Source organism: Nomascus leucogenys, chromosome 3 (genome assembly GCF_006542625.1).
Source record: "Nomascus leucogenys isolate Asia chromosome 3, Asia_NLE_v1, whole genome shotgun sequence".
Taxonomy (NCBI): Eukaryota; Metazoa; Chordata; class Mammalia; order Primates; family Hylobatidae; genus Nomascus; species Nomascus leucogenys.
Genome location: NC_044383.1, coordinates 44156725 through 44169467, shown reverse-complemented (window position 1 = coordinate 44169467; position 12743 = coordinate 44156725). Strand labels below are relative to the sequence as shown.

The 12743-nt window shown below is 38.3% G+C and overlaps 1 protein-coding gene and 1 long non-coding RNA gene across 2 annotated transcripts in view; one reads left to right on the top strand and one right to left on the bottom strand.

The window, feature by feature from the left end:
* Positions 1-12743, bottom strand: part of SLC16A12 (solute carrier family 16 member 12) — a 105397-nt gene that overhangs the window by 24676 nt on the left and 67978 nt on the right. Inside the window, exon 3 of the mRNA XM_030809287.1 lies at positions 6973-7218. Within this exon, the coding sequence (XP_030665147.1) occupies positions 6973-7172 (200 nt within the window). The 5' untranslated portion in view covers positions 7173-7218. The remainder of the gene's footprint in view (positions 1-6972; positions 7219-12743) is intronic.
* LOC105739512 lies at positions 598-12729 on the top strand. Its single transcript, XR_001115439.2, has 3 exons — positions 598-856; positions 7109-7286; positions 12608-12729. It is a non-coding gene; the product is annotated as an uncharacterized LOC105739512 (long non-coding RNA).

Sequence of the window (12743 nt, the reverse complement as noted above, 5' to 3'; positions counted from 1 at the left end):
CACATGAATCAAACTTTAGATATACAGAAATCAAAATTAATATCTGAAATTCTCATTTAAACATGTAAGCAGGCATAAGAAAGGCAAATTTTCTAATAACCACATACAGGCTTCTGAATGATTGTGACTTTCATGAACTATGGGAAGAATATTGTATCACTTATCTGTTCTCAAAGGGGAAAAGCACTACAGAACTTTTTGAGTAGTAGTTTCATGATGTATGCCTCTGAACACAGGCATGATCTTAAATAAATGAAATTTTATTGGGAGCATGTGTGCATCTCACTCCAGAAATTATTTTTGTTATTTTGGTTGTTCTTTGAAATATTTTACAGTGAAGCAGGGTCCTGATCCCTGGTTCTCACCCTAGGTAACTGAGGTTTTTGATAAAGCTTCTTAGTCCCTCAGGGCCTCAGTTTCTTCATCTCTAAATTAAGCATTTTGGTAAACATGACTGCATCAGTCAGAATGGGCTGGATTATGCTGCAGTAGCAAACAACTCCTAACAACTTTCAGGGTTCGTAGGCTCTGTTCATAAGAATGTGGAAATAAAGTATCACCAAGTGTCATCTGTTACAAAATGACATTCTCAAAAATACCTTCTCTCAGAGGCCAGCACGATTGCTGTCTCAATCTTGCCACTTTGCTGTAAAATTTTGCTCTGTCTCCTATACAGTGAGTGCTGACAACATCTGGCATACCAGAATTGATCTACTGGGGCATTGTAGCCTAGTGGCTAAAAGTCCTGCCACTTACTAACCATGGGACCTTGGACATGTTCTTCAACTGCTGTGTGTTATGAGGATTAAATGATTTAATCCATAAAAAATGCTTGAAGAATGTCAACATGCACAATGTAAGTGCTCAGCTAAAGTTGGCAATTATTATAAGAATTCAACTATTGTTAAGAGAGTTCAAAAGAGCTCTACAATCCCACAGGATTCTAGACATATATTGCAGCTAAGTTAATTTGGACCCAGTAGACTTAGAGAAAAATAGGTCTCAGACCTGGAGGGGGACAGGGTTTTGGACATTTAAATCAAACATTGCTTTTTAAGTATCAACCCAACTCAAGTGGCCAATTTATGAACAGAATAGCCTGCAATTACACATGAAGTGTGATTCTTTTTTTTTCATTTTTTAAAATTTTATTTTATTTTACTTTAAGTTCTGGGTTACTTGTGCAGTATGTGCAGGTTTGTTACATAGATAAATGTGTGCCATGGTGGTTTGCTGCACCTATCAACCCATCACCTAAGTATTAAGCCCAGCATGCATTAGCTATTTTTCCTGATGCTCTCCCTCTTCCCACTCCCCCACCCCGACAGGCCCCAGTGTGTGTTGTTCCCCTCCCTGTGTCCATGTGTTCTCATTGTTCAGCTTCCACTTATGATTGAGAACACAGAGTGTTTGGTTTTCTGTTCCTGTGTTAGCTTCCTGAGGATAATCGCTTCCAGCTCCATTCATGTCCCTGCAAAGGACATGATATTATTCCTTTTTATGGCTGCATAGTATATACATAGTGGTATATATGTACCACATTTTCTTTATCCAGTCTATCACTGATGGGCATTTGGGTTGATTCCATGTCTTTGCTATTGTGAATAGGGCAGCACTGAACATACATGTGCATATATCTTTATATTATAATAGAATGATTTATATTCCTTTGGGTATATACCCCATAATGGGATTGCTGGGTCAAATGGTATTTCTGTGCAAAAATTGACAAATAGGATCTAATTAAACTAAAGAGCTTCTGCACAGCAAAAGAAACTATCATCAGAGTGAACAGACAACCTACAGAATGGGAGAAAATTTTTGCAACCTGACAAAGGTCTAATATCCAGAATCTACAAGGAACTTAAACAAACTTACAAGAAAAGAACAAACAACCCCATTAAAATGTGGGCAAAGGACATGAACAGATGCTTCTGAAAAGAAGACATTTATGCGGCCAACAAACATGAAAAAAGCTCAACATCACTGATCATTAGAAAAATGCAAATCAAAACCACAATGAGATACCATCTCACACCAGTCAGAATGGTGATTATTAAAAAGTCAAGAAACAACAGATGCTGGCAGGGCTGCAGAGAGATAGGAACACTTTTAAACTATTCACAGGAATATAGATTAGTTCAACCATTGTAGAAGACAGTGCAGTGATTCCTCAAAGACCTAGAACCAGAAATACCATGAAGTGTGATTCTTTTTTTAATCTTTATTGAATATTTTTATGTACAACCAGTTACTACATATTTTTTGTAGGCAGAGAACACATGTACTTAATTTTACACAGAACACTGAATTAGCCAGAATTTTCTGAACTAAGCATCCTTTATTCCATCCTGCTTTAGCTACTATTTCTTTTTGGAACAAAGTTCTCTCCCCCTATGACTTTTCCAAAAATATTCAGACTGTAATGTTATTGTAATTTGTTTAGTGGAAACTGAGAGCAGCAGTATAAACATATTTACCCCAAGTCTGATTGTGATTGTGGTGTCCTGAGTTATCCTAAAGATGGAGAAGGGCCTGGAAAACTCTGTATAACATCCACTGTGTCCCTGAGGATCAATAATGAAAGACGTTAGCATGTGTGGATGACCTGGGTTCCGCCTGGGAGGTTTGTCTATTTATTTGTAGATAGGAGCATACCATAGATGTTCTTTTTCAGACAGAGGGATTAGCAAATTTTTTCTTCTTTAAAGAACCAGCATCCATTTGCTGTTGATAAAGATAAAATTGTTTATAGTGCTGCCAAATCTAAGCAGCTGTTACGTAGACTCTCCTCCAGTATCAACACCAATTGAATCCAATATGCATTAGCCCATATACCTCTGGCCAAACGAGGCAGGGGTTTTCAGTCAAACATGTTAGACTGGTCAAGTGATAACACAAAATTGGGCATCTATGAGTTTCATTCTCTTCATGGTTCTTCCACAGACAGAAGTATGAGAATTTGACCTTTGGGTCTATTTACCTGTCTGAAAAATAACAGTATTAGGCACTTTGGAGCTATCTACTTACTTCTTTTTTGGTGTACAGAGGACTTAAGAGTTAAGTTCCCTTAGTTATCCAATTGAAAGATTTGGCATAAGCGCACCAACTATAATTACGGAAATGACTCAAGTGACAGGCATTCTACCACCGGAAGGTATTTCTGGAGTGAACTGATTTTGCCTTTCGATTCTTCATCATCAAATTCATACTTAGATACAGCTTAATATTAAGCAGATAGAATAAATTGCCTTTACTGTTCACATACTGAAGAGCTTTACTTAATTAGGATTTGGTTGGGAACAAGGTGATAAAGAGGCATTATTAGTGATTACTCCTGACACTTTTAAACAATTTTTAAGTTCTTAAAATACATCCAATCATGAATTTCAAAGAATAGAAAGAATCATGGGGTGATGGTAAATCAGGATGGATTATCCCCTTCCTATAAATTGCAATGTGGGGTGAGTTAACAAACCACTTTAGGCTCCTGAGTTAACTTTTGATCTTACTGGAAAAAAATTGTGCAAGTAAGATGTGTTTCACTTTTTCCTATTTGTCTGTGGTATGTCGGAGGAGGGGCAAGCCTAGGAAGTTTACACTAAAGTAAAACACTGTGGAAAGTAAGGAGAAAAGTAGTTGAAGAGCACTCAGGAATACCTGTTCCTCTGCAATTTTTCCTATGGAAGAATTTTGCACTAAGATATACATTTTATGAGAAGAAAAGATAATTAATTCCTTGGTTCCTAGGTTCCTTAGTCTGAAGTGTGATTCTTAAGAGGGCCTCTGTAAGAGTAATTTGGAGACATTTATTCCCTTGGTACTATGACTTCACATCGCTGATATGACAGCTCGCTGGATATTAAGAAGTTGCCCATGTTAAGACAATGACTCTCATAACCAAGGCAGTTATTTTTTTTAAAAAAAACCCATGTCTTGTAATACACAATTGTTCTAAAGGATAAGCTGCAGAGTTTGCATGTTTGTGTGTGTATGTGTATGCTTATGTGTGTGTAGTATATATGCAGGGGCAGGTAGAAATGTGGTGTATGTATGAGAACAGTTTAGGAAGCTATTTAGTTATATATTGGAAAGAGCATAGTGGTTTCTGTGTTTATGTGTGTGTGTGTTTGTGTGTGTGTGTGTGTGTGTGTGTGTTTCAAGAGTCAATGGATTATGAATGTATGTAAAGTGACAAACAAACAAACAAAAAACTAGAATTCTAGTCCAGCTCTGTCCTACTAGACAAAAAAAAATGTAGGCTGGGCATGGTGGCTCTCCCCTGTAATCCCAGCACTTTGGGAGGCCGAGGCGGCAGATCACCTGACGTCAGGAGTTTGAGACCATCCTGGCCAACATGGTGAAACCCCATCTCTACTAATAATACAGAAAATTAGCTGGGTGTGGTGGCACGCACCTGTAATCCCAGCTACTCAGGAGGCTGAGACAGGAGAATCACTTGAACCCAGGAGGCGAAGGTTGCAGTGAGCCGAGATCATGCCACTGCACTCCAGCCCAGGCAATAAGAGTGAAACTCTGCCTCAAAATAAAATAAAATAAATGTAGACAAGTCAATCTTTCTGAGCATCAGTGTCCTAATCTATTAAATAGAGGGTGAATAAATCACAAGGCTCACATGAGACAATGTGATTGGGAGACTTATCTTAGTATCTCGTCTAAAAGCACTATGGGCAGCTCCACAGAAGTGCAACTTCATCATGAAGACTCAACTACCCCTAAGATTCCAGCATGATCCCTCCTTCTAAAGCATTGTTCCCACTTCCAGAACTCCCTCATCATGGGAATGATGGAAACTTCCATAGGAAGGACCAAGGATAGGGATTCCTTTTAACTCCACAACTTCCTCAAACCCAGAACACAAGACTCATATTATAGACTCATAATCTAGACTTCTTAATGTCCAGGGAGCTGTCATATGAGTGATGAGAAGTCACAATGCCAAAGGGATAATTGTCTCCCAATTCCTCTTACAGAGGTCTTCTTAAGAATCATACTTTGGCAGGGCGCAGTGGCTCATGTCTGTAATCTCAACACTTTGGGAGGCTGAGGCATGTGGATCACCTGAGGTCAAGAGTTCAAGACCAGCTTGACCAACATGGTGAAACCCCGTCTCTACTAAAAATACAAAAATTAGCCAGGCGTAATTTTTGTATCCCAGTACAAAATTTTGTATCCCTGTAATCCTAGCTACTCCAGAGGTTGAGGCAGGAGAATCGCTTGAATCTGGGAGGCGGAGGTTACAGTGAGTGGAGATCACGCCATTGCACTCCAGCCTGGGCAACAGAGGGAGACACTGTCTCAAAAAAAAAAAAAAAAAAAAAAAAAAAAAAAAAAAAAAATCACACTTCATAGTATTTCTGGTTCTAGGTCAGGGAGGAATCACCACACTGTCTTCCACAATGGTTGGACTAATTTATATTCCCACCAACAGTGTAAAACCACCCAGCATCAATTATATTATTTTGAACAAATCTGTAGTTTATTATGACACACAATCAACCAACCCTTTCTGTAGCAAAGATGAATATCTTATTCTATCCTGCATTGTATCTTTGTTATGGGAGGGACATTGATGCCTGTATTGATGATGCCATCAAATTAATTAGTCCAAATTACTTTCTTGTAAGGGTCTGCTGCCAGAGGAGAGAAATAAAGATTTCTATTTGAATGAAAACACCTGTAGAGGAAAGAGCTAACATATGTAGATTTCAAATGCATATTTACTCCAAATATAAATGAGATGGATGAGTCCTAATGTACATGCATCTAACTTAGGCATATTCACACTGACTTTGGAGAAAAGTAAGAGGGAGAAGAGAGCAGGCAAGCATGAGAGAATCCCTGTATCTATATATGTGCTCTCCTTCAACCTAGAAGTCATCACCACAGCAGCCAAAATGCAAAATAAAGCAAAATCATTTAAATGCTAGGTTTTAAGCTTCCAGGGGCTTAATGAGCCCTAGGCAGCCAAGGAATTTTCCAGGATTATTTTGGCCTTGCAAGTTTTATCCTTTCTGGGATGAATATAGACCCTAACCTTGTGTAAGATTAACTCTGTGTGATACATTCACACATCCAGTGTAAACTTTACAACCATATTCTTGTCACCTGGTACCCCTTTTCCTCATCCCTAGACTTAAAGCCACATCACACCATTATGATTATGATCTCTTGCCATCAGTTTGCCCATAGTATTTTTCTTGATTTATGAATTATAGATCACACATCCTATTAGCTTTGTAAAACTTTAAGAAATAAGATCTACCTTAATTTAGATTTATCATTAAGATGACAGAGTTTAAAATTCTGGAGAAACACACTTGTAGAAATGATCTTACCCTCCCCTGGAGCTATGCCACCTTAAGCTAACTTACCTTCTCAGGTGTGCATTTACCAATCCTTTAAGATCCCCAGAAAAGTGATTTCATTATGAAAATACTGTAGGACATTTCCCATGCTATTTCATATGTGATGGGTTTTAAGTATTTCATATTACTGAAGAGTGGAAGATGAAGAGTGAAAAGAAATAGATGTTACATCCTTCCACATATTCTGGAGCTGCTTATGAAAATGAATGGCTGGAATAGTCACAGCATTGGCCTACAAATGTCCTAAGACTCCAGGTTTAAATATCAGATATGATAGAAAAGACCACTATCTGGGACTCATAAGTGTCAGAGAATCACATACTTTGCAAAGGAAACGATACCTGAGCAGTCAATCGAAATACACACACACCACATGAGAAGACCACTATCTGGGACTCATAAGTGTAAGAGAATCACATACTTTGCAAAGGAAATGATACCTGAAGAGTCAACGGAAATACACACACACAACATGCACACACACATATGTTCACAATGATGGGTTCAGAAACAGAATGAAGCAGATTTAAAAGAAAAGACAGGCCAGGTCATCTTAATAAGTCAAGAAGAAAATCCTACCTACCTTGTGACTGCCCGGGTGCAGATAGTAACAAGGAAACAGCCAGCCACAATCATCCAGCCCCAGCCTCCATCTGGAGGGGAGGTGGACCGAGCTCTATTTACTTTTGCCATGGTTTTTCTTTTTTCTTCTTTTCCAGGTTGCTCCAACAGCCAAGTTATGATCTTGGAAGAGTTTGCTGTCCAGTGACTTCCTGTTGGCATTCAAGGTTGGCATAGAACGCTACCTGGCACATGGGTTACTCGCCATCTAAAACCAAAAATCAGGACATATTTATATCTTATTGCTATGTCCAAAAGTTGATTTTTCTTCACTTGGTAAAACATGATTATTACTTTCCTATTAAATATGAGTATTTGTAACTATGAATACTAGACTGAGGCAGACTATTTGTTGTCCTTGGTACATGCTTTCTTTTTAAAAAATATAATAGAACCTCTCAAATTGTAGTCAAATGCATGTCTACTCTATTTGATACCATTTTTCCCTAGCCTCTCTTGAAGGTAGTTGTGGCAAGAAAGTGTAGTCTCCATGAAAGGGATGTGAGCAGAAGTCATGCGTGCCACTTCTGGTTCATCACCTCAAAGGCAAAGGTACTTTTCGAGGACTTCCAGCACCCTCTTCCAACAGACTGGAAGATGGATGTGGATATGAAACCACTTCAACCACACAGACCAGGACATCAGTCTAGGGGCTGGCAGAGCTACGAGACAGAAGCAGCCTGGGTCCCCAGATGACTCTAGGGAGACCTGCCCTCCTACTCTGGACTCTGCACATCTCTACACTGTTACACAAAAGATAAATAAGCTTCCATTTTATTTGTGTCTCTGTATTTTGGAGTCTCTCTGTTACAACAGCTTATAACATAGCCTAATTATTATACGGAATGAGTCTGACAGCAACTTCTTGGCATTTTTTAAAACGCTATAATTTTTTAAGTGTGTAATTGAAGTAAGAATGGAATGACAAATAAATGAGACAAAGTAGAGAGCCCAGAAGCTAGTATATAATATTTAATACAATCCAAATAAGGTAAAAAAAGATCAGTGAAGAAAAGAAGTATTATTCACCACATTCTGTTCAACTCTCCATTTAGCTGTTGACCTTCCAGATAAATCAATAAACGTGAAAAAAAAAGAAGTAGTTAAAAACCTAAGTGAAAATATAGGCAAATATTTATCTGTTCTCTAGATAGGAAAACTCCCTGAGATGTAAACTAATAAAACAAACCAAGATAAAAAAATTTTGTTAATTTGTCTAAATTAAAATTTAACATTTCTGTATTAAAACGTGATTAATAAACAAAACCAAAAGGTAAGCCACAGGCTTGGGGAAAAAACACTAGCAATACATACTTCAAAGAAGTAATATCTGCATTCATTCATTCATTCAACTGTAAATATTTATTGAATCCCTAACATGTGTCAGGCACCATTTTAGGGCACTAAGGATTCAGTAGTGGTCACAATATACAAAGCTCCTTGTGGTGGGCAGGCTCTAAGGTACCCCTATGGTCCTGACTCTGATTGTTCATATCTTTATGTAATCCCTTCCCTTGAGCGTGGGAGGGACCTGTGACTTGCTTCTACCCAACAGAATATGGCACCTGTGATGGACCCTGACTCTCGTAATTATGTCATGTTATATATGACTCAGGCCTGCTAGCCACTCTCACTCTCCCACTGTCCTTGAAGAAGCAAACTGCCATGCTGCACACCTAGGAGAAAGCCATTTGGCAGGGAACCAATGGCAGCCTGTAGATGCTGAGGGCAGCCTCCAACAGACAGCAAGAAACATGAAGATCTCAGGGTCTTTTGTTTTTTGCTTTTTCGCAAACATCCCAAGTGAGCCTGGAAGCAGATTTTCCCCTAAATTGAGCCTCCAGTTGAGGACAGTCTCACTGACACCCTGACTGCAGCTTTGTGATACCCTTAGCCAAGGACCCAGCTAAGCTATTTCTGGATTCTGGCCCCACAGAAACTGTGAGATAAGGTGCTTCTTAAGGCATTCCATGGCTTGTCAAACAGGCTTCTTAATTACAGTCAGGGACGAATTTTTTGAGAGGAAAAATAAGTTTCAACATCTACTTTTGCTATAGAATTGAGCAAATTACCCAGTTGCTTTTATAATTTTATTGTGATCACTGGATGAAATACTAACATTAATTAAATGAAATGTCATTTCAACTATGACAATGTGTGGATTATTTGATGAACAAAGACTATGTACCTCCTGGTAAATTATGGGCAAAACAAATTGTCTAATAAAAAACATTTACTTTAAGACCACAACTTTCTCAAGAAAATGGCTCACAACAGAAATTTGTAAGTGTGCCATCTTTGAAGCCACTGGAACAAATTGGTGGCTTGTGACTTCAGAGAGTGCATACAGAGCAGGGGTAGTGAGGCCAAGGCAACAAGAATAACTCCCACATACATCACTTAGGTTTGCTCCTTTTGAAGCCTCAGGTCTTCATCTTCATGCTGTTAACCGTCCTGTGACTTTGGGGAGACTGACAAAGGCGATTATGTGGACAATTGAAATTATAAATCTATCAAAAGTATTGGGAGACCAATACTGGCATAAATACTAAACCTATTGATAAGGAAAAAAATAAAAGTTATTACTGGAAATGATAATATTGCTAAACACTGGCCTGGGGATTCAGTAATAGCCAAAATACTAGTGTTGGGGCTAAGTGAAAATAACAGTGATATAAAGCTGCTATTTACAAAGCACTCGCCATAGGCCAAGCTGCTAGCAAGCATCACTACAGACAGTATCTCATTTAATCCTTACAAGATTAAAGATATCTTTAGATAATGAAGCAGCAGAAATGGGCTATGAACCTTGGTCTGATTGCAAGGCCAGCCTTCCTAACCAAGCCCTGCACTGCTTCTACTACATTTCCTCATTCCTTGGTATAAATTCATAAACATTTTTGTCTAGTTATACACATAATTCTTGCTGATTACACACCAGTAACAATGATGTGAATTGCAGCCTGACGTAGCTATAAATGCAGTTATTTAAATGGTACCATTGGTATTTCCCTGAAACATTCTTGTAGGTCACTGACTTGACCAGCTGTGAAATTTCAGAGCAAAACCAACCCTCTGAAGGTGTCTTTAACACTCTGGAGCTTCAGAATAAGTTTTTCCAAAATATAACTTTGTGTCATGAATAAGTAGCTTTAACAGTCATCTACTTTCTTCCCCAAAATGAAACGCTCAAGGAAAAGCTCTTATTTTAAAAGATCTACCATATCTGTATTTTTGCTTTCACACACAGCCTGCTGGAGAAGACAGAGCTGGTAGTCCATCCCTTCCTCTATTCCATCATAACCCTGGCTTTGTTAGGATTCAACTCTATCTGCTCTCTCCAGTGGCCATCTGGGCCCAGTCCCTTGGTTTAGGGGATGGGTTTGGATTGGTCTCCCATTCCCATGTCAGTGAGTGATAAGGCACAGAACAGGAAGTATCTAGCCAATGAGCTATGGAGAGAAGTCCTCTGGGAAACGTTTCCCTGTTCTTAAGAAAAGAAATGAGGAAGAAACAAGCCCCTCTTCTTCCTGTAGATTCTGGATGTGATACCTGGATCTATAGCAGCCACCTCTTAACCATGAAGGAAGCTAGTTTGAGGACAAAGTTAATGAGCCAAGACCCAGATGGAAGATCTGGGTTCTGACTCTGCATCTTAAGAGTTATATATGAATTCAAGCAAATTACTTTATGTCTCTGAGCCTCAGTTTACTGATCCATAAAATGGAGGTAATAATTTTACTTTCATAAAATGTTGTATATGTCAAAGTGAGAAAAAACATGAGGAATATCTGGCACAAAAATGTAGATATTATTTGCCATGTGATTTAACCTCTTTTCATTTGTTCATCACTCATTAATTCAATAGATATTTATTGAGTGTTCAATATGCACTAGAAACTATTCTAGGAGCTGGGCTATGAGCATTGCAGAAAAGAGACAATAGCCCTGCTTTCATGAGGCTCACATCCTAGTGGGACAGGCACAGTTCATGAACTGTTGAACAATAACTTCTAAGCCTCAGCTTCCTTGTTTGTACAAAAAATTACCTTCTGCCTACTTCACAGAATCATAGTTATAGTCAAATAAGAGCACCCACAAACTGGCAGCAATGAGCAAATCAAGCTTCAGGACACTTTTATTACGCCTACAGTGTTTTGTAAATGTTTACATTAGTTGGCACTTGTAAATATCAGATACTACCCAAATTTCCAAATTCTTCTGAAAAATTGCAAGCTCTAAAATGATGCTGGACTGCATTCCCTTGTGGCAGCCATGAGATGGAGCCAAGCAGCAGTATCCCCTTTCAGACAAGTCCTGCACTTCAGCTTTACCCTATCCCTGACACCCTGTCCTGCACACATTTATGTGCAGTTCCTGTGTGCTTCACCTGCCAGGCCCCTGGGGCAGTAAGATTTTCAACTTCCGCCCATACTGTACTAACATAAATCAAAGCTTTTTAAACAGCCATGTGAGTCATGTTTATGGTATGTTTTATGCCTGGCACCCTCTCTTTCTCTCAATTCCAATAGAACCAGCATTCAAGAGTCTACCTACACCTGTGACAAACACACACAATGGAATAACTCACCAATTGGACACAATTAACTGCCAAGTGTTATGATGTGATACAATCAGTTGTACCAGTAAAAAAACGCACAACTTAGAAACTCCTGCCTTGGTATAGTCCTAGCTTCTTCTTAGGCTTTTCCGCTTAAATAACCCCCAAGATTAAGTTGTTTTCCAGTGTAAGACTATAAATCCACCTACCCATAAACATCCGGTATAAGGACCATCCTTAGTTAGTGGCGCCTATGCTATGAAAGAATACTGCAACAGCCAGAGCTGTGCAACAGCCCTTTTAAAAAGCAACATAATGTGATGGATCATGAATTAGAAAGGTATCCACATTCTTTCAATAGCAATTCTATTTCTGGGAGGTTACCCTAAGAAAACAATGTAAGAGAAGCCACTATGGGCAAAAAATAATAGCTGCATTAACAATAATACATAAAACAGAAACAACCTAAATGTTTAACAACCAGGAAATATTTGGAGAATTATGACATGTTCAACAAATAGAAGAGTATGCAATTCATTACAATTATAAACAGGAAGATAGTATTGTTATATGGAAAACTATTATGATGCAATATTAAAGCCAAAAAAAGACCCTCATATACTTTGTGAGGGAAGCTATGTAAAGCTTATGTAAAAATTGTACACTTGTAATTGTCACAAAGAGTAGGAAGAATATGTAAAAAGGAATATAATTGAGCTGGTATGATTAAGTTATTATTCATTTCCAAAACTGTGTTAAATATCATTTTACATGTAATTTTCTCAAATAGAGATTTCAGGTCTGTTCCTTTGGTGAGCACAAAAGTCTCTTTTGTATGGTTTTTCAAGGACTAAAAATAACTATCATTTATTGATATGGCACATTGAAAATGAGGTGATTATTCAGTAGAGGACACACTGTAGGCAACAAGCCCCTGGCAAAAATAAAATGTTCTGTTTCTTTACAAAAATATTAAGCATCATTAATTTTTACTTTGCTGCTGCTAAACTCACGATTCCCTTTACATTTGTTCTAGGTGAGCATCCTCTGGCATTTCCACATGTAATAAGTTAAGAACTGATTTGAGAAGATATCCCAAAAATGCAATTGCATAAATCCAAATAAAAAATTTAAATAATCATCCCAAGATGGCTGTGGTGATAGCACGATGA